Source organism: Ranitomeya imitator, chromosome 2 (assembly GCF_032444005.1).
Source record: "Ranitomeya imitator isolate aRanImi1 chromosome 2, aRanImi1.pri, whole genome shotgun sequence".
Lineage (NCBI taxonomy): Eukaryota > Metazoa > Chordata > Amphibia > Anura > Dendrobatidae > Ranitomeya > Ranitomeya imitator.
Window position 1 is genome coordinate 24826073 of NC_091283.1, and position 22092 is coordinate 24848164.

General features: G+C 51.0%; 2 protein-coding genes across 2 annotated transcripts; one reads left to right on the forward strand and one right to left on the reverse strand.

Annotated features, from left to right (window-relative positions):
- Positions 1-5653: 5653 nt before the first annotated feature.
- On the reverse strand, positions 5654-21804 carry LOC138661483 (zinc finger protein 585A-like). The gene is made up of 4 exons (XM_069746194.1): positions 21768-21804; positions 10178-10301; positions 9727-9828; positions 5654-9475 (listed from the first exon to the last, which is right to left on the reverse strand). Exons 2-4 carry the CDS (start codon positions 10299-10301, stop codon positions 7020-7022), a joined length of 2682 nt encoding a protein of 893 aa, XP_069602295.1. The 5' UTR covers positions 21768-21804; the 3' UTR covers positions 5654-7019.
- LOC138666175 (uncharacterized) lies at positions 14666-21447 on the forward strand. The gene is made up of 3 exons (XM_069754414.1): positions 14666-15553; positions 18516-19210; positions 19305-21447. The coding sequence occupies exons 1-3, from the start codon at positions 14666-14668 to the stop codon at positions 21445-21447; spliced, it is 3726 nt and encodes a 1241-aa protein (XP_069610515.1).
- Positions 21805-22092: the final 288 nt, after the last annotated feature.

The window sequence follows — 22092 nt, forward strand, 5'->3', positions numbered from 1 at the left end:
CCTGTGTGATACTGTCTGCTGAGCCGTGTATCTAATCCTCTCCTGTGTGATACTGTCTGCTGAGCTGTGTATCTAATCCTATCCTGTGTGATACTGACTGCTGAGCTGTGTATCTAATCCTCTCCTGTGTGATACTGATTGCTGTGTATATAATCCTATCCTGTGATACTGACTGCTGAGCTGTGTATCTAATCCTATCCTGTGTGATACTGATTGCTGTGTATATAATCCTATCCTGTGATACTATCTGCTGAGCTCTGTATCTAATCCTGTCCTGTATGACACTGTCTGCTGAGCCGTGTATCTAATCCTCTCCTGTGTGATACTGTCTGCTGAGCCGTGTATCTAATCCTCTCGTGTGATACTGTCTGCTGAGCCGTGTATCTAATCCTCTCCTGTGTGATACTGACTGCTGAGCTGTGTATCTAATCCTCTCCTGTGTGAGTCTGCTGAGCTGTGTATCTAATCCTATCCTGTGTGATACTGTCTGCTGAGCCGTGTATCTAATCCTCTCCTGTGTGATACAGTCTGCTGAGCCGTGTATCTAATCCTCTCCTGTGTGATACTGTCTGCTGAGCTGTGTATCTAATCCTATCCTGTGTGATACTGTCTGCTGAGCTGTGTATCTAATCCTATCCTGTGTGATACTGATTGCTGTGTATCTAATCCTATCCTGTGATACTGACTGCTGAGCTGTGTATCTAATCCTATCCTGTGATACTGACTGCTGAGCTGTGTATCTAATCCTATTCTGTGTGATACTGACTGCTGATCCGTGTATCTAATCCTATACTGTGTGATACTGACTGCTGAGCCGTGTATCTAATCCTATCCTGTGTGATACTGCCTACTGATCCGTGTATCTAATCCTATCCTGTGTGATACTGACTGCTGAGCTGTGTATCTAATGCCATCCTGTGTGATACTGACTGCTGAGCCGTGTATCTAATCCTATCCTGTGTGATACTGTCTGCTGAGCTGTGTATCTAATCCCATCCTGTGATACTGACTGCTGAGCTGTGTATCTAATCCCATCCTGTGTGATACTGACTGCTGAGCTGTGTATCTAATCCTATCTTGTGATACTATCTGCTGAGCTGTGTATCTAATCCTATCTTGTGATACTATCTGCTGACCAGTAAATCTCAGACAGACGAGAATATTTCTGCCACTCGGGAATCTGACAAATTTCAGGGATAGAAGAAATCCGGCTTCTGCTGAGAAGACGGAGGAAAGACGGACAGCAAAGATGGCGAAGATAAAAACTATTTATTGTTACATATAATTTACATATTTCAAATATTAAAGTTGTGAGATATTTATCCTGAGGAGCGATCATCAGTGTCAGGTCATTTGGGGTCACCCCCTTTATCAGCTGTTTGCACCTCCTGCGGCCCCCTGAACAGAATGTACAGCTCAGTACGCCGTGTAGTGGACGTTCCTGGTACTGCAGCTTAGATTATGATTTATATAGCACCATTAATTCCATGGTGCTGTACATGAGAAAGGGGTTACATACAAAGTTATAGATATCGTTTACAGTGAACAAATTTACGATGACAGACTGGCAGAGGGGAGAGGACCCTGTCCTTGCGGACTTACATTCTACGGGATAATGGGGAAGAGACAGAAGGTGGGGGGTGCAGAAGCTCTGGTGGTGGTGAGGCGGCAGCTCGGGTCGTTGGTGAGGCGGCAGCTCGGGTGGTGGTGAGGCGGCAGCTCGGGTGGTGATGAGGCGGCAGCTCGGGTGGTGGTGAGGTGGCAGCTCGGGTGGTGGTGAGGCGGCAGCTCTGGTGGTGGTCAGACGGCAGCTCGGGTGGTGGTGAGGCGGCAGCTCGGGTGGTTGGTGAGGCGGCAGCTCAGGTGGTGGTGAGGCAGCAGCTCGGGTGGTGGTGAGGCGGCAGCTCGGGTGGTGGTGAGGCGGCAGCTCGGGTGGTGGTGAGGCGGCAGCTCAGGTGGTTGGTGAGGCGGCAGCTCGGGTGGTGGTGAGGTGGCAGAATGGTTATTGCAGGCTGTAGGCTTTCCTGAAGAGATGGGTTTTCAGGTTCCGTCTGAAGGATCCGAGGGTGGTGGATAGTCGGACGTGTTGAGGCGTGGAGTTCCAGAGAATGGGGGATATTTGGGAGAAGTCTTGGAGGCGGTTGTGTGAGGAATGAGTAAGTGTGGAGTAGAGTAGGAGGTCTTGGAAGGATCGAAGATTATGTGAGGGAAGATATTGGGAGATTAGTTCAGAGCTATAGGGAGGGGACAGATTGTGGATGGCTTTGTAGATCAGTGTTAATAGTTTGAACTGGATTTGTTGGGGAATTGCGAGCCAGTGAAAAGATTTGCAGAGGGCAGAAACAGGGGAGTACAGAGGTGGATTAGCCGGGCCGCAGAGCTGAGGGCAGACTGGAGTGGTGCAAGAGAGTTAGCGGGGAGGCCACAGAGGAGGGTGTTGCAGTAGTCGAGGCGGGTGATGATGAGGGCATGGACAAGAGTTTTAGTAGATTGAGGGCTGAGGAAGGGAAGGATTCTGGAAATATTTTTGAGTTGGAGGCAACAGGAGGTGGCGAGAGTTTGAACGTGCGTTTTGAAGGACAGAGCAGAGTCGAGTTACCCCGAGGCAGCGGATTTTAGGTGCGGGAGAGAGCGTGATGCCGTTTACCATAATAGATAGGTCAGGTAGGGGAGATATGCGAGATGGGGGAAAGAAGATGATTTTCGTTTTGTCTACATTGAGTTTTAGGAAGCGAGAGATGAAGAAGGAGGATATGGCTGCTAGACACTCCGGGATTCTGGACAGCAGAGAGGTGACATCTGGGCCAGAGAGGTAGATCTGAGTGTCATCCGCATACAGGTGGTACTGGAAGCCAAGGGACTTTATGAGTTGTCCTAGGCCAAGGGTATAGATGGAAAAGAGTAGGGGCCTCAGGACAGAGCCTTGAGGGACTCCAACAGAGAGAGGGTGGGATGAGAAGGTGGTGTGGGAGTGGGAAACGCTAAATGTGAGGTCGGAAAGGTATGAGGCGATCTAGGACAGGGCAAGGTCTTTGATACCAAGGGAAGAAAGAATCTGTAGCAGTAGGCAGTGATCGACTGTCAAAGGCAGAGGACAGGTCAAGAAGGAGGAGGATGGAGAACTGTCTGTTAGCTTTGGCTGTAAGTCATTAGTAATTTTGGTCAGAGCAGTTTCGATGGAGTGGTGGGGGCGGAAGCCAGATTGCCAAGGAGAGAGTTAGATGAGAGGTGGGAGGAAAGTTGAGCCTGGACATGCTGCTCAAGGAGTTTGGAAGCAAACGGGAGCAGTGATATGGGGCGGTAGCTGGGCATAGCAGATGGGCCAAGGTTAGTTTTTTGAGGATGGGTGTAATGGTGGCATGCTTGAAGGTAGAGGGGAAGGTACCAGAAGATAGTGATAGGTTGAAGAGATGGGTTAGGGCTGGAATGAGCGTGTTAGTGGGGTTGGGGAGCAGATGGGAAGGGCTAGGGTCAAGTGCACAGGTGGTGAGGTGTGATTTGGAAAGGAGGCGAGTAAGCTCTCAGTCAGTGATGTTGGAGGGAGGTTATTAGGGAAGGGCAGAGGTCTGGTATATGGAGTGGTTGGGATGGTGGAGCAGTAAAGGTTTGCCTCGTATAGTCAATCTTATTTGTGAAGTAGGTGGCAAAGTCCTCGGCAGAGATGAGGGGAGTTGGAGGTGGCAGTGGTGGGCGGCGGAGAGTTGAATGTGCTGAACAGTTGGTTTTGGGCTGTAGGATAATGAAGATACAAAGTTTGTGAAATAGGTCTGTTTAGCGGAGGTGAGGGCTAATTTAAAGGCAAGTGTAGCTTGTTTGAGAGCAGTGAAGTCGTCTGGCAGGCGTGTTTTCTTCCAATGCTGCTCCACGACCCTGGATGCTTGTCGAAGTTTTTGGTGAAATTGTTGTGCCTGGGTTGAATATTTGTCGTACTTTGCCATGCATGAAAGGGGCGACTGAGTCTATGGCTGATGTGAGGGTGGAGTTATAGAACGCGGTGGCACTGTCTGTGTCTTGAAGATATGGAGGACAGGGGTAGGAGAGAGTCTGAGAGTGTCTAGGTGTGCGAGGTTTCTGCGAGGATGTGGTAATGGCTGGACATGGGGGGCAGGTGAGGAGGACAAGGATGAGAAGCTGAGTAGATGGTGGTCAGATAGGGGGAAGGGAGAGGTTGTGAGATTAGATAAGGAGCAGAGGCGGGTGAAGATGAGGTCTAGCGTATGTCCGTCTGTGTGGGTGGCTGTGGAGGACCACTGAGTAAGTCCAAAGGATGAGGTAAGGGACAGGAATTAGGAGGCTGCTGGCTGGCGGGTGTCAGTAGGGATATTAAAGTCACCCATGATGATGGTGGGGATGTCAGCAGAGAGAAAGTGAAGAAGCCAAGTGGAGAATTGGTCGATGAAGGCAGTGGCTGAGCCCGGTGGTCAGTATATGACAGCCATTTGGAGTTAAGAGGGAGAGTAAATACGGACAGAGTGAATCTCGAAAGAAGGGAGGATAAGGGAGGGTGGGGGTTGGATAGGGTTGAAGGAAGTTTTTGGAAAGAAGGAAACCCACTCCTCCGCCATGTCTGTTGCCAGAGCAAGGAGTGTGGGTAAATTGGAGGCCACCGTAGCTCAGTGCTGCAGGCGAGGCCGTGTCAGGGGACGTCAGCCAGGTCTCGGTGAGGGCCAGGAAGGAAAGGTTATGGGAAGTAAAGAGATCGTGGATCACGAGGAGCTTGTTGCAGGCGGGCATTCCAAAGTGCCCCAGAGAGAGGAAGCGGGGGGGGGGGGGGGGGGAGAGGGGGGTTCAGCGCCACAGATTTTAAGTGTGAGGGATTGCAGTAGTTTCTCTTAGTGTAAGAAGGATAGGTGTGAGGATTAGTGGTATGTATGAGGCGGAGGGGGCCAGGATTGGGGGGTATGTTGCCAGCAGTGAGAAGGTGCAGAGAAAGGGAAAGCAGGTGGGTGAAGGAGAGTGATCGGCTTATATTATATTTTAGTTGGAGAGGTCTGAGGTTAAGGAGGTCTGCAGATTAAGCAAGGGGGGGGGGGGGAGTAAGAGAGAGGGGGAGATAGTTATTTGGTTCAAGGGTGCAGGGGTTTGGGGATAGTGTAGGAGGGTGAGGATTAGTGAAGCAAAAATGGTAAGGGCAAATGTGAGCATAGTTAAAGAGCAGGGTAAGAGAAGAAAAGGTAAGAAAACTTAGAAGATAGTGATTAGTCTTACCGTCTGACCGATTTCTGGTCTATTTCTGATGTTACACTTGAAAGATGTCACACTTCAAATGATGTCACATCTGACCAAAGTCATATCTGACCTGCTCCATTCAACATCATTCACTTCAATTGGAACTGTGCTGCAGTACCTGAGAACGGCCACTACCCAGTGTAAGGCGCTGTCCTGTCTCGGTACACTGTGCCCTATGACTACCGGAGCACCTGGAGACCGCTGATCATGGTGGTGCCAGGTGTCGGACCCCACTGATTTGATACTGATCACCTATCCAAAGAACAAGTCATAAATATCAAATTGTTGGACACACTATAAAACTTGCTGCATTGCTGATTGGCGCTTGTTCTCCCTAATTTATCTTAGAGTGTAAACTAAGCTAAGTGCTCTCTTCAGTGGAATTTTATCCAAAATGTGGCTTAAAAAATGGATTAGCAATTTTGAAAAATTCTGTATTTGTACACAGACGCGGCACCCGCCTATAAATACAATCAGTCCTTCTGGTCTGCGCTCAGGTACATCACAATAATCGGAAATAAACTGATTATTCTCTTCCCTCCATCCGCACTTGCACCAATGTAGTGTTACCTTTTTGCATCCTGTTTTTCTCTTCGGATGCTTTGAGATGATTTGGTTACACAGCTACAGGCCCTGTGCCTGCGGAGTGACCCCATATGGTTGTTGTGCTCTCCTCTATCAGTAGACGCTGATGACACCATATCGATGTGCGACCGCTGTGAATGTGATGGGTCTCCGCTTGTCTCGTCTAAGAGGCCTCACATTTATCATTACAATTAATTGGTGCTAACGGAGTCTCCAGAAAAAACTCAATGGAAGAAACAGGATAAATGCTTTCCAGAGACCGTGACCAGTGGGGGTCACAGTAATCCGACCCACCTTAGGAAATACAATTAATATGGCTGTCCTGATAGAATAAAGGCTAATTCACACGATGGTACAGAGGGTGAATGTTCTCGTCCGTATTAAGTCCACAATTCCTGTCCCATCGACGCGTTTCATGGCCTCCAGCAACATCATATCTGCTTGAGGCTCTTCATTCAGTTCATCAAAGCTGCGGCCATAATTCAAACACGCACCGTCCTGTAATTTAGAATTTATGTTGTACAGTGAAAAACAGATAATAAGAAAGATGCCCCAAACTTGACATATCGGCCCCGGTCGCGACACCTTCACCTCTCCTCTTTGACGTACAAGAGAAGTTTCCTCCCTTCTATGCGACAAGTGTGAAGCGTCCTTACTACGTTCGATAACTAGCCAGCCCCCTATCCTTTCTCTGTATCAGCCGCGATGGAGAAGGGGCTGGGTTAGATATTGAAATGGTGCAGTCAGCCAGCCCCCTGTAAGTGCGTCACCGCAGGAATCACTCTACTATGTAAGAAAATCAAGGCAGAAGAGGAGATTCCGGGTGGCTTTGTAAATTTGTATATTAGTAACTTTCATCTTTTTTCATTCTACACACTTTTTTTTTCTAGCTGGGTATCCCCTTAAATTATTTTCCTGCAACAACCCCCTTAAGGCCGGAGTCACACTACAGCGAGATACGGTCGATTCTTGCAGGTTAAAAACAAGCTCTGGCACCGTCACTCCGGAGCGGCTCCATGTATTGCTATGCGGCCACACGCTCCGCTCTGGAGTGCCGCTGCCAGAGCTTGGTTTTAACCTGCGAGACTCGGCCGTATCTCGCTGTGTGTGATCCCGGCCTTATACATAAACTATTAAGCGACTGCTTAGTTGGAAATGACTACAAGAATCGTGGGACACTGCAGTATCTCGCGGAAAATCAATTCTTAGAATCTTGCATCTTCTTCCTCTTTGATTTCCAGCTTTACAGTAATGTGATTAAAATCTTCTTGGTTTTCAGAAATGTCATCTACTGAATTATGAGGCTTTTCAGGTCGACTTGAGGGTCCACAATCGCCTGTTTCGCCGGCTGCGTGAGTTTTCTGGTGTTTGATGAGAGCAGACCTCCTTGCATAGCTCAGTCCACACACGGTGCACATGAACGGCTTTTCTCCTGTATGAAGTCTCACATGTTCGACGAGCGACGATTTCCAGTTGAAGCTCTTGTCGCATTCAGAACAAGAGAATGGTTTCCTCTCTTTGTGGACAGCCTGATGCTTGATTAGTTTGGAACTGTCTGTGAAGCCTTGGCCACATTCTGAGCAAGTGTATGGCTTCTCCTCCTCGATGTGATCACATTTGTGTCTATCTAGAAGAGATTTCTGACTAAAACTTTTCAGACACTGGGGACATGAAAATGACTTCTCCCCAGTATGTATTTTTCTATGGTTTATGAGAGCAGAGTTGACATTGAAGCATTTTCCACAGTCTGAACAGGAGTATGGTTTCTCCCCAGTGTGGCTGCTAACATGTTTGTCAAGATGCGATTTCTGAGAGAAGGCCTTTCCACACTCAGAACATGAAAACTGATTGACGTCCTTGTGAACTTTCTCGTGCTCAGTAAGGCTTGAGTATTGAGTAAAGGTTTTGCCACACTCAGAACAGATATATGGCTTTTCGTCATCATGTAGGACCAGGTGCCGCTCCATATGGGCTTTCGTTAGAAAGCACTTCTCACAATGAAGGCATGAAAATTGCTTCTCTCCTGAGTGAGTTTTAACATGCTGCTTGAGACTGGATTTACTACAAAAGCATTTTTCACACTCCGGACAGGAGAACGTCTTCCTTCCCGTGTGGATTATGAGATGCCTGGTAAGATCTGACTTGGTGAAGAAATTTTTAGTACACTCTCGGCATGAAAATTGCTTCACTTTGTTGTGAACTCTCTCATGTTTCACAACTTGACATTTCTGGCTAAAGCGCTTCTGACAGATAGGACATTCAAATGGTTTTTCTCCGGTGTGGATCCTCAAGTGTTTGATCAGGGCAGATTTCTGAGCAAAACGTTTGTCGCATTCAGAGCAGGCATGTGATTTCACTCCTGTATGAACATGCTGGTGATTGCCAAGGTTTGACATGCTGCTAAAACGCTTCCCACAAATGGAGCAGGAATATGGCTTCTCCCCTGAGTGAGATCTTAGATGCTTCAGGAGTTCGGACTGGTAAGTAAAGACTTTCTCACAATCTTTATAAGGGCAGGTCTTCTTATTGTGGACCTTTTGGTGCTGGGTCAGCGCCAACTCTCTCGTAAAGCACTTTCCGCACTCGGCACAAGAAAAGCGAGCGTCTTCACAGTGCACCACCTGGTGCCGTATCAGATGCCTTTTGCGGCTAAACCTCTTATTGCAGCCTGAGCACGCATATGGCTTCTCTCCTGTGTGTGTCCTTTGATGCTGCTCCAGGTTAGATCGTTTATAGAAAGATTTATCACATTCAGAGCAAGAAAAAAGTTTGTCGATTGAGTGAACTCGCTGGTGCTCCACCAGAGAAGACTTCCAACGAAAAGTTTTTGTGCATTGCGAGCAAGAAAATGGCTTCTCACCAGTGTGAATCCTCACGTGTTCCAAAAGGGACGACTTCCACCGAAACCGCCTTTGGCATTCGGAACATGAAAACGGCTTATTACTAGAGTGCACCAGTTTATGTTTCGCGTGGTCGGCAGCGGATGAAGAACGAACACCACATTCCCAACAAAAGAAGAACTTCTCTGCAGAATGGGTTATTTTATGCTTCTCCAGATGTGACTTCTGCCTGAAACACCTCCCGCACATAGAACAGGTGTACGGCTTCTCACCCGTATGGATCCGCAAGTGTTTAACAAGGCCTGAACTTATGCTGAAGCTTTTGCCACATACGGTGCAAACATACGGTTTCTGCCCCCCATGGATTTTCTCATGTATGATAAGATCGGACTTCTGCATGAAAAGCTTTCCACATTCCAAGCAAGAAAACGCTGTCTCTCCTTTGTGGATCCGACTGTGCAAGAAAAACGTTGAGTACTGTGTGAAACATTTTCCACATTCTGGACATATCAGCGGTTTTCGGTCAGAGTGAGTGACCTGATGCCTCACAAGATGCGATTTTGTGCTGTAACTCTTTCGACATTCATGGCAAAAGTATGGCTTCACAACGGCGAGGGATTTCTGGGGTTTTTTAAGAGCAAGCTTATTAGGGAAGGGCTTTTTGAGTTCAAAGAAGGGAAAAGATTGATTCCGCTTTTCTGTTTCAACAGGTTCGGCAGGTAGCAATAACTTGTCCTTATCTTCAGGATTTTCCCTTGTTGCTGGAGGAGTTGCTGAGGCTGCAGACAGGATACAGGGAGCCGGCTGCAATACATCTTCATCTGAAAAAAATAGGGAAAAAATTATTTCTGTGCACAGAAACACTATGCAATGTTCATCGAAAAATGGAAAAAAAATTAAATTTTCTAATTTTGGAGCCGCTTCCAAACGCCCTTTTTAATGGGAACATCTGCAAGAAATTACAGACAACATGAAAAAAGAAAGCGCAAAATAAAGCACTCTCCGGTCAAGAGACGTTTCCATGTGACATTTACTCTACTGTCACTTTGTAACCAAAGATGATGAACCTTACCTGGGCGACTCTGCGCTATCGTGTGCGGCCATCGCTCTGGGACCCAGGGCTCCTCCATGTTTTCGATCTTTGCTATAATCTCGGGTTTTACAGTGACGTCACCTTGGTGATAGAAGACACAGAAGTGAATCTTTCCATCAGATGTGATGGTCGAGGAAGATCTCAGAAATCGATCTCGATTCTCTGCATTTCTTATAAATTGCTACTTACAGGGGTCGTCCCACTAGAATCTCCCCTGTCCATGTGTGTTAGGCTCATTGACCTAATTGTCTGGATTCCCCGCCCGGGACCCTTCCACCTGCACCTTGCCTTATAGAGGAGAATATGCACCACACATGATCTGAAGCTGCAGCCGGATCCATGTGCCGCCATACAGGCTCCTGCGTGGTTATAGCGCGCCGAAGGGCCAAAATGAAACCCCAAAGACCTACAAGATGAGAGGACGACCTACCAACAGAGACGAGACATCGGAAGTTTTCCATCATCACTTCCTTATATATTTCTTTCTCTGTCAGCTGCAGACATCGCCACTCCTCCTGCGAGAAATACACCGCTACTTCATCAAAGGTCGGCATCTGCGGGAGGAAGAGGAACAAAGCTGATGTTTGTATATAATGTGTGTGTACATACACTACTGTTCAAAAGTTTAGGGTCACTTAGAAATGTCCTTATTTTTGAAAGAAAAGCAGTTTTTTCCAACGAAGCTAATATTAAATCATTCAGAAATACACTCTATACATTGTTAATGTGGTAAATGACTATTTTAGCTGCAGACGTCTGGTTTGTAATGCAATATCTTCATGGGTGTATAGAGGCTCATTTCCAACAACCATCACTCCAGTGTTCTTATGGTACTTTGTGTTTGCTAACTGTGTAAGAAGGCTAATGGAGGGTTAGAATACTCTTGAAAACCCTTGTGCAAGTATGTTAGCACAGCTGAAAACAGTTTGGCTGATTAGAGAACCTATAAACCTGACTTTCCTTTGGAGAATCTGGAGCATAACGTTTGTTGGTTCCATTAAACTCTCAAAATGGCCAGAAAAAAAGAACTTTCATGTGAAACTCGACAGTCTATTCTTGTTCTTAGAAATGAAAGCTATTCTATGTGAGAAATTGCCAAGAAACTGAAGATTTCCTACAACGGTGTGTCCTACTCCCTTCAGAGGAGAGCACAAACAGGCTCTAACCAGAGTAGAAAGAGAAGTGGGAGGCCCCGCTGCATAACTGAGCAACAAGACAAGTACATTAGAGTCTGAAGTTTGAGAAATCGACGGCTCACAGGTCCTCAACTGGCAGCTGCATTAAATAGTACACGCTAAACACCAGTGTCAACGTCTACAGGGAAGAGGCGACTCCGGGATGCTGGCCTTCAGGGCAGAGTGCCAAAGAAAAAGCTATATCTGAGATTGGCTAATAAAAGGAAAAGATTAATATGGGCAAAAGAACACAGACATTGGACAGAGGAAGATTGGAAAAAAGTGTTATGGACAGACAGATCCAAGTTTGAAGTGTTTGGATCACACAGAAGAACATTTGTGAGATGCAGAACAGCTGAAAAGATGCTGGATGAGTGTGACGCCATCTGTCAAGCATGGTGGAGGTAATGTGATGGTCTGGGGTTGCTTTGGTGCTGGTAAAGTGGGAGATTTGTACAAGGTAAAAGGGATTTTGAATAAGGAAGGCTATCACTCCATTTTATAATGCCATGCCATATCCTGTGGACAGTGCTTGATTGGAGCCAATTTCATCCTACAACAGGACAATGACCCAAAGCCACCTCCAAATTATGCAATAACTATTTAGGGAAGAAGCAGCAGCTGGTATCTATCTGTAATGGAGTGGCCAGCGCAGTCACCAGATCTCAGCCCCATTGACCTGTTGTGGGAGCAGCTTGACCGTATGGTGCCAAAAAAGTGCCCATCAACCAAACCAACTTGTGGGAGAGGCTTCTGGAAGCATGGGGGGAAATGTCTACAGATTATCTCAGCAAATTAACTGCTAGAATGCCAAAGGTCTGCAATGCTGGAATTGCTGCAAAGGAGCATTCTGTGACGAAAGCAAAGTTTGAAGGAGAAAATTATTATTTCAAAGAAAAATCTTTTTTTCGAACCTTGTCAATGTCCGGATGAGATTTTACATTCATTTGGCAACTCGTATGATTAATAAAAGTATGAGTTATCATGGAAAACACAAAATTGTCTAGGTGACCCTAAACTTTGGAACTGTAGTGTATATACAGTGGGGCAAAAAAGTATTTAGTCAGTCAGCAATAGTGCAAGTTCCACCACTTAAAAAGATGAGAGGCGTCTGTAATTTACATCATAGGTAGACCTCAACTATGGGAGACAAACTGAGAAAAAAAAAATCCAGAAAATCACATTGTCTGTTTTTTTAGCATTTTATTTGCATATTATGGTGGAAAATAAGTATTTGGTCAGAAACAAAATTTAATCTCAATACTTTATAATATATCCTTTGTTGGCAATGACAGAGGTCAAACGTTTTCTGTAAGTCTTCACAAGGTTGCCACACACTGTTGTTGGTATGTTGGCCCATTCCTCCATGCAGATCTCCCCTAGAGCAGTGATGTTTTTGGCTTTTCGCTTGGCAACACTTTCAACTCCCTCCAAAGGTTTTCTATAGGGTTGAGATCTGGAGACTGGCTAGGCCACTCCAGGACCTTGAAATGCTTCTTACGAAGCCACTCCTTCGTTGCCCTGGCGGTGTGCTTTGGATCATTGTCATGTTGGAAGAGCCAGCCACGTTTCATCTTCAATGCCCTTGCTGATGGAAGGAGGTTTGCACTCAAAATCTCACGATACATGGCCCCATTCATTCTTTCATGTACCCGGATCAGTCGTCCTGGCCCCTTTGCAGAGAAACAGCCCCAAAGCATGATGTTTCCACCACCATGCTTTACAGTAGGTATGGTGTTTGATGGATGCAACTCAGTATTCTTTTTCCTCCAAACACGACAAGTTGTGTTTCTACCAAACAGTTCCAGTTTGGTTTCATCAGACCATAGGACATTCTCCCAAAACTCCTCTGGATCATCCAAATGCTCTCTAGCAAACTTCAGACGGGCCCGGACATGTACTGGCTTAAGCAGTGGGACACGTCTGGCACTGCAGGATCTGAGTCCATGGTGGCATAGTGTGTTACTTATGGTAGGCCTTGTTACATTGGTCCCAGCTCTCTGCAGTTCATTCACTAGGTCCCCCCGCGTGGTTCTGGGATTTTTGCTCACCGTTCTTGTGATCATTCTGACCCCAAGGGGTGGGATTTTGCGTGGAGCCCCAGATCGAGGGAGATTATCAGTGGTCTTGTATGTCTTCCATTTTCTAATTATTGCTCCCACTGTTGATTTCTTCACTCCAAGCTGGTTGGCTATTGCAGATTCAGTCTTCCCAGCCTGGTGCAGGGCTACAATTTTGTTTCTGGTGTCCTTTGACAGCTCTTTGGTCTTCACCATAGTGGAGTTTGGAGTCAGACTGTTTTAGGGTGTGCACAGGTGTCTTTTTATACTGATAACAAGTTTAAACAGGTGCCATTACTACAGGTAATGAGTGGAGGAAAGAGGAGACTCTTAAAGAAGAAGTTACAGGTCTGTGAGAGCCAGAAATCTTGATTGTTTGTTTCTGACCAAATACTTATTTTCCACCATAATATGCAAATAAATTGTTAAAAAAAACAGACAATGTGATTTTCTGGATTTTTTTTTCTCAGTTTGTCTCCCATAGTTGAGGTCTACCTATGATGTAAATTACAGACGCCTCTCATCTTTTTAAGTGGTGGAACTTGCACTATTGCTGACTGACTAAATACTTTTTTGCCCCACTGTATATCTGTATTTAATGTATGTATATATATATGGAAATTAAAGGGAGGAAATTCAAATATTTTTTTTAAATCTGCAGTTTTTTTTACATTTTGTGCATTTATTCATCTGTTTACTGTCAATGAATGTAGGTGAATATTTCACAGTAAAGTTATCAGAGCTCATCCTGGGTCCTAACCGCCTCCCATCACCTTCATCCCGGAATCACGTCCTCCGCCTGTCACCTTCATCCTAGGGCCGCGTCCTATAATAATGCCATGTTCAGTGTCACAGCTGAGATCCGGTGCAGTGTGTCCGGTGCCCCAGCTGACAGCTCTCTATCCTATTCACTGTGCAGCAGAGCAGTGTGCTGTGCTCTCGTCCTCCACCTGTCACCCTGATCCCGGGGTCCCATCCTCCACCCGTCACCCTGATCCCGGGGTCCCATCCTCCACCCTCATCCCGTGGTCCCATCCTCCATCCGTCACCCTCATCCCGGGGTCCCGTCCTCCATCCGTCACCCTGATCCCGGGGTCCCGTCCTCCATCTGTCACCCTCATCCCGGGGTCCCGTCCTCCATCTGTCACCCTCATCCCGGGGTCCCGTCCTCCATCCGTCACCCTCATCCCGGGGTCCCGTCCTCCATCCGTCACCCTGATCCCGGGGTCCCGTCCTCCATCCGTCACCCTGATCCCGGGGTCCCGTCCTCCATCCGTCACCCTGATCCCGGGGTCCCGTCCTCCATCTGTCACCCTCATCCCGGGGTCCCATCCTCCATCCGTCACCCTCATCCCGGGCTCCCGTCCTCCATCCGTCACCCTCATCCCAGGGTCCCATCCTCCATCCGTCACCCTCATCCCAGGGTCCCCTCCTCCGCCCCGTCACCCTCATCCCGGGGTCCCCTCCTCCGCCCCATCACCATCATCCCGGGGTCCCGTCCTCCATCTGTCACCCTCATCCCGGGGTCCCATCCTCCATCCGTCACCCTGATCCCGGGGTCCCGTCCTCCACCCGTCACCCTCATCCCGGGGTTCCGTCCTCCATCCGTCACCCTCATCCCGGGGTCCCATCCTCTGCCCCGTCACCCTCATCCCGGGGTCCCATCCTCCATCCGTCACCCTCATGTCGGGGTCCCCTCCTCCACCCACTCACCCTCATCCCAGGGTCCCCTCCTCCGCCCCGTCACCCTCATCCCGGGGTCCCGTCCTCCGCCCCCCTCACAACCATCCCGGGGTCCCGTCCTCCATCCCGGGGTCCCGTCCTCCATCTGTCACCCTCATCCCGGGGTCCCATCCTCCATCCGTCACCCTGATCCCGGGGTCCCGTCCTCCATCCGTCACCCTCATCCCGGGGTTCCGTCCTCCATCCGTCACCCTCATCCCGGGGTCCCGGCCTCCATCCGTCACCCTCATCCCAGGGTCCCATCCTCCATCCGTCACCCTCATCCCAGGGTCCCCTCCTCCGCCCCGTCACCCTCATCCCAGGGTCCCCTCCTCCGCCCCGTCACCCTCATCCCAGGGTCCCCTCCTCCGTCCTGTCACCATCATCCCGGGGTCCCGTCCTCCATCCGTCACCCTCATCCCAGGGTCCCGTCCTCCATCCGTCACCCTCATCCCGGGGTCCCATCCTCCGCCCCGTCACCCTCATCCCAAAGTCCCGTCCTCCATCCGTCACCCTCATCCCAGGGTCCCCTCCTCCGCCCCGTCACCCTCATCCCGGGGTCCCGTCCTCCGATCCCCTCACAACCATCCCGGGGTCCCGTCCTCCATCCGTCACCCTCATCCCAGGGTCTCGTCCTCCATCCGTCACTCTCATCCCGGGGTCCCGTCCTCCATCCGTCACCCTCATCCCGGGGTCCCCTCCTCCATCCGTCACCCCCATCCCGGGGTCCCGTCCTCCATCCGTCACCATCATCCCGGGGTCCGTCCTCCATCCGTCACCCTCATCCCGGGGTCCCCTCCTCCATCCGTCACCCCCATCCCGGGGTCCCGTCCTCCATCCAGGGCCAGCGTTTGGCACAGGCAGACGCCTGGGGCCCCCACCTAGAAAGGGGGCCTCCTACCTCTGCAGCCCCTGTATGAAGTGCCTAGAGGGTGTAGAGCAGTGGCGTCTCTCCCAAACCCCCCTTGAGACCCCCTCAGTGCTGTGATTTACTCATGTGCTCCCAGAGCTCTGTGCTGTTTGCTGTAGGATCAGGTTTCACAGTCACATACAGCAGCCATTGGCTCTGACCACAGTCACTGCTTGTAATCTGAAAGTGCGACCTGCTGTCACGACAGTCTGGATGACACAAGGCAGTAATATTGTCTGCTGAATCAGGGTATTTATTATATAGAAATAAATGAATTCCCACGTGAAATAATAAGGGTAAACCATACACATATAGTACAGGTGTGCATAGGAATCAGCGTTTTTGGTGCATTTTTTTTTTGCAGCCAAAGCCTACTCTCTTGGTAGTAAAAACACTACCTTCAAAACACCCTTTTTTTTAGGGTATGTGCAGAGGATCTGGAAATGGCAGCACCTTGGACGCAGCGGACATGTGCTGCTGTCCAAAGTGCTGCCATCTTTTGAACACAGGTGATTCCGCGTGTGTTCATTGATCTGTGCGGAATCACCGCGTCCTATACATTGCACGGGTGAGATTTCTCTTGTGGAGACTCGCGTCTACGCCAGATGAATTGGCATGCTGGGGTCTGGACAGACGCACCGCATGTCCGTCTCCGCAGGTGAGGTGCGGGTGTCAGTGCACGCATAGTAGAGATGGAATTTCTTGAAATCCCCTCCACTATACTGTAACATCTGGCCGCTGCGGGTTGGACGCTGCACAAGTACACAGCAGCCGACCCGCAGCGTTTACTGATTGCGGGCACACACCCTTAGAGCTTTTGCTGTTTGTTTTTTTACAGTATGGATTTTGTCTACAGTACATGTTTAATAAAGTTAGTGTTATTCACAAAAAACGCAGCAAAAAACAACATTGCAACATTTGCAGCATGTTTTAAACCTTTTCATTGCTTTCTACGGGTGAAAATAATTGCTGAAAGTGACACGCTGCAGATTTAAAAAAAGGCTGCAGTTGTGAAATTCTGTCAGGGGAAATAAAAGGGTGTGCAGGAGATTTCTGAAAATCTCAGTTTTTGCTTGTGCTGTAAAATGCTGTAAACTTCTTATTTGCAGAAGAAAAAGCTGCAAACCTTCTGCATATGAACATGGCGAAAAGCTGCTTTCTAAAGTGCCAGCAAAACATAGGAGATTTCCGAAATCTCCTGCAGGCGCTTGTTTGTTTTCTGACTGGATTTCAGAACTGTAGCGCTTTTTAAATCCCCTCAGCTTTACCTGCAGATTTACCGCAGATTTATCGTGGAATTACCGCGGTTTTTGTGCAGTTTTCAACAGCGTTTTTACACCTGCGGATTCCTATTATGGAGCAGGTGTAAAACGCTGCGGAATCTGCTCAAAGAATTGACATGCTGCAGAAAATACAACGCAGCGTTTCCGCGCGGTATTTTCCGCAGCATGTGCACTGCGGATTTTGTTTTCCAGACGTTTACATGGTGCTGTAAACTCATGGAAAACTGCTGCAGATCCGCAGCAAAATCCGCAACGTGTGCACATACCCTGAGAAACACGTCACCACTTCTGTAGTTCTCACCCTCCTGGTTTTGGCTTACATATGCTGATGTGAAATACTGACCAAACCCTCAACGTGTGAACGTGGCCTTAAACATACTGTAGACAAAACAAACATCCTCACTCCAAAAAAAAGCTGAAAAAAGTGGGAAGAACACCACAAAACAAGCGGAAAACAGGTGTTTTGAACGCAACATTTTTACTGCTAATAGAAAAGGTTTTGGCTACTGAAAAAAATGCTGCATGTGAACATAGTCTTAGGCTGGTTTCACATTTGCGTTTTTTTGGGTGCGTTTTTGCGGTAAAAACCGCAAAAAACGCATGGTGAAAAAACGCATGTAAACGCATGCAAACGCTGCGTTTTTTTGACGCATGCGTTTTTGTATGTGGTGTAAAAAACGCGGCGTTTTACCGCGTTTACATGCGTTTTTTCATGCGTTTGCGTTTTTTAAACGCATGCTGAGAAATGTGTGACAGCTGCCAATCTTCAAAATAAAGTAAAAAACCCACTATAAACAGAAATAGTTAGGGTTAGGGATCATAACACTAACCCTAAAGGGATCCTAACCCTACCCCTAAGGGATCCTAACCCTACCCCTAACCCTACCCCTAACCATAAAGGGATTAGGGGTAGGGTTAGGATCCCTTAGGGTTAGGGTTAGGATCCCTTAGGGTTAGGGGTAGGGTTAGGATCCCTTTATCACCTTTACGTTGGGGGGTGGCATATTAGTGTGTTTTCAGGTTTTTTAATAAAAAAACGCATGCGTTTTTTACCGCAAAAAACGCATGCACCAAAAAACGCATGCGTCCCCATTGACTCCAATGTATTTTTTGACCAAAAAAAAAACGCATGAAAACGCATGCGTTTTTTTTGGTCCCAAAAACGCTTCTAAAAATACTACAAGTAGCATTTTAGAAAAAAACGCATGCAGTAAAAAAACGCATGTGTTGCAAAACGCGACCAAACGCATACACAAAAAAAGCATGCGTTTTCAATGTTAAATATAGGAAAAAAAAACGCTGCAGACAAAAACGCAAGTGTGAAACCAGCCTTAGTCTGAAATGCTATGTCTATCTGTGGTGTTACATAGGACTGCAGGTGACATCTACTACATTATCTGTACTCAGAGTTATCACTGTTTTATCTGAAGAGTTAAAAAAAAATTAAGAGGGGGTTGGGAGCAACTCTTTGTCTTGGGTCCCCAATCTTTTCTGACCCTAGCAACGCCCCTGCGTACAGCTAATAGTGGCAGACCCGTTGGCCGATATAAGGCCCCTAAATATGGGGGCCACAGTGCAATGTTATCATTTGGGGCCCCCACTTTAAATTTTTGCCTAGGGCCCCACTTTGTCTAAAACCGGCCCTGCCTCCATCCATCACCATCATCCCGGGGTCCGTCCTCCGCCCACTCACCCTCATCCCGGGGTCCCATCCTCCGCCCACTCACCCTCATCCCGGGGTCCCGTCCTCCATCCGTCACCCTCATCCCGGGGTCCCGTCCTCCGCCCACTCACCCTCATCCCGGGGTCCGTCCTCCGCCCACTCACCCTCATCCCGGGGTCCCGTCCTCCATCCGTCACCTTCATCCCGGGGTCCCGTCCTCCGCCCACTCACCCTCATCCCGGGGTCCCGTCCTCCGCCCACTCACCCTCATCCCAGGGTCCCGTCCTCCGCCCACTCACCCTCATCCCGGGGTCCGTCCTCCGCCCACTCACCCTCATCCCGGGGTCCCGTCCTCCGCCCACTCACCCTCATCCCAGGGTCCCGTCCTCCGCCCACTCACCCTCATCCCGGGGTCCCGTCCTCCATCCGTCACCCTCATCCCGGGGTCCCGTCCTCCATCCGTCACCCTCATCCCAGGGTCCGTCCTCCGCCCACTCACCCTCATCCCGGGGTCCCGTCCTCCGCCCACTCACCCTCATCCCGGGGTCCCGTCCTCCATCCGTCACCCTGATCCCGGGGTCCCGTCCTCCATCCGTCACCCTCATCCCGGGGTCCCGTCCTCCGCCCACTTACCCTCATCCCGGGGTCCCGTCCTCCGCCCACTCACCCTCATCCCGGGGTCCCGTCCTCCATCCGTCACCCTCATCCCGGGGTCCCATCCTCCATCCGTCACCCTCATCCCAGGGTCCGTCCTCCATCCGTCACCCTCATCCCGGGGTCCGTCCTCCGCCCACTCACCCTCATCCCGGGGTCCCGTCCTCCATCCGTCACCCTCATCCCGGGGTCCCGTCCTCCATCCGTCACCCTCATCCCGGGGTCCGTTCTCCGCCCACTCACCCTCATCCCGGGGTCCCGTCCTCCATCCGTCACCCTCATCCCGGGGTCCGTCCTCCGCCCACTCACCCTCATCCCGGGGTCCCGTCCTCCATCCGACACCCTCATCCCGGGGTCCGTCCTCCGCCCACTCACCCTCATCCCGGGGTCCCGTCCTCCGCCCACTCACCCTCATCCCGGGGTCCCGTCCTCCATCCGTCACCCTCATCCCGGGGTCCCGTCCTCCATCCGTCACCCTCATCCCAGGGTCCGTCCTCCATCCGTCACCCTCATCCCGGGGTCCGTCCTCCGCCCACTCACCCTCATCCCGGGGTCCCGTCCTCCATCCGTCACCCTCATCCCGGGGTCCCGTCCTCCATCCGTCACCCTCATCCCGGGGTCCGTCCTCCGCCCACTCACCCTCATCCCGGGGTCCCGTCCTCCATCCGTCACCCTCATCCCGGGGTCCGTCCTCCGCCCACTCACCCTCATCCCGGGGTCCCGTCCTCCATCCGTCACCCTCATCCCAGGGTCCGTCCTCCGCCCACTCACCCTCATCCCGGGGTCCGTCCTCCGCCCACTCACCCTCATCCCGGGGTCCCGTCCTCCATCCGTCACCCTCATCCCAGGGTCCCGTCCTCCGCCCACTCACCCTCATCCCGGGGTCCCATCCTCCATCCCGGGGTCCCGTCCTCCATCCCGGGCTCCCGTCCTCCATCCCGGGGTCCCGTCCTCCATCCGTCACCCTCATCCCGTCCTCCATCCGTCACCCTCATCCCGGGGTCCCGTCCTCCGCCCACTCACCCTCATCCCGGGGTCCCGTCCTCCATCCGTCACCCTCATCCCGGGGTCCCGTCCTCCGCCCACTCACCCTCATCCCGGGGTCCCGTCCTCCGCCCACTCACCCTCATCCCAGGGTGCCGTCCTCCGCCCACTCACCCTCATCCCGGGGTCCGTCCTCCGCCCACTCACCCTCATCCCAGGGTCCCGTCCTCCGCCCACTCACCCTCATCCCGGGGTCCCGTCCTCCATCCGTCACCCTCATCCTGGGGTCCCGTCCTCCATCCGTCACCCTCATCCCGGGGTCCCGTCCTCCGCCCACTCACCCTCATCCCGGGGTCCCGTCCTCCGCCCACTCACCCTCATCCCGGGGTCCTGTCCTCCATCCGTCACCCTCATCCCGGGGTCCCGTCCTCCGCCCACTCACCCTCATCCCAGGGACCCGTCCTCCGCCCACTCACCCTCATCCCAGGGTCCCGTACTCCATCCGTCACCCTCATCCCGGGGTCCCGTCCTCCATCCGTCACCCTCATCCCAAGGTCCGTCCTCCATCCGTCACCCTCATCCCGGGGTCCGTCCTCCGCCCACTCACCCTCATCCCGGGGTCCCGTCCTCCATCCGTCACCCTCATCCCGGGGTCCGTCCTCCGCCCACTCACCCTCATCCCGGGGTCCCGTCCTCCGCCCACTCACCCTCATCCCGGGGTCCCGTCCTCCATCCGTCACCCTCATCCCGGGGTCCGTCCTCCGCCCACTCACCCTCATCCCGGGGTCCCGTCCTCCATCCGTCACCCTCATCCCGGGGTCCGTCCTCCCCCCCACTCACCCTCATCCCGGGGTCCCGTCCTCCATCCGTCACCCTCATCCCAGGGTCCGTCCTCCGCCCACTCACCCTCATCCCAGGGTCCGTCCTCCGCCCACTCACCCTCATCCCAGGGTCCCATCCTCCACCCGTCACCCTCATCCCGGGGTCCCGTCCTCCATCCGTCACCCTCATCCCGGGGTCCGTCCTCCGCCCACTCACCCTCATCCCGGGGTCCCATCCTCCGCCCACTCACCCTCATCCCGGGGTCCCGTCCTCCATCCGTCATCCTCATCCCGGGGTCCTGTCCTCCATCCGTCACCCTCATCCCGGGGTCCTGTCCTCCATCCGTCACCCTCATCCCGGGGTCCCGTCCTCCATCCCGGGGTCCCGTCCTCCATCCGTCACCCTCATCCTCCGCCCCGTCCTATAATAATGCCATGCAGTGTCACAGCTGAGATCCGGCGCAGTGTGTCCGGCGCCCCAGCTCTCTATCCCGTACACTGTGCAGCAGCGTGCTGTGAGCCGAGTACAAACCGCATCTGGCAGGAGCCGCACACGTGGATATGACCGTGTACACACCGCCCCGTGAACATCGCTGGGGAATACATCGGCGATACAGAACGCACATCTGCTTGCAGAACTACAAGTCCCAGAAGTAACTCTGAGTCTATCCAGAAATACAGGGGGAAGAGAACCGACTGGAATTTGTAGTTCCCCACCAGGAGCGACGCTAAACCGCCTCCTCCTCACCTGCACCAACCCCGGGAGCAGCGACACAGGACCTGCGGTGACGTCATGGTCATGTGACAAGTCACAAGTGAGGGTGGAGTCAGAGCTGTGCGCGTCCCAGTGTAGCCGGGCCCAACACTTTTCTCCATAGAGCGATCGTTGTAACTTCCTGCAGTCACCACTAGGGGGAGATTTATTATTCCTGAGCTGTTATCGCCAAGCTTCTATCCAGCTCCCCCTGGTGGCCGCTCCGTAGCTGCGCACCTTACTGTAGCTGCTTCTATAAATGTGTAAGTATATAGCAATTGTCTGTCCTTATGCAGAAGAAAAAGTGGCTGCAGTGTAA

Bases quoted from the DNA above. Each gene is read 5' to 3' on its own strand.
- LOC138661483 (XM_069746194.1), bottom strand. From the start codon at position 10,301: ATGCCGACCTTTGATGAAGTAGCGGTGTATTTCTCGCAGGAGGAGTGG. The intron at 9,829-10,177 runs GTAGGTCGTCCT...TCTATCACCAAG, and splicing joins CCGATGTCTCGTCTCTGTTG to GTGACGTCACTGTAAAACCC. The intron at 9,476-9,726 runs GTAAGGTTCATC...TATTTTTTTCAG, and splicing joins GATAGCGCAGAGTCGCCCAG to ATGAAGATGTATTGCAGCCG.
- LOC138666175 (XM_069754414.1), top strand. From the start codon at position 14,666: ATGTCGGGGTCCCCTCCTCCACCCACTCACCCTCATCCCAGGGTCCCC. The intron at 15,554-18,515 runs GTTTGGCACAGG...ATTTTTGCCTAG, and splicing joins GTCCTCCATCCAGGGCCAGC to GGCCCCACTTTGTCTAAAAC. The intron at 19,211-19,304 runs GTCCTCCGCCCA...CCCTCATCCCAG, and splicing joins TACCCTCATCCCGGGGTCCC to GGTCCGTCCTCCATCCGTCA.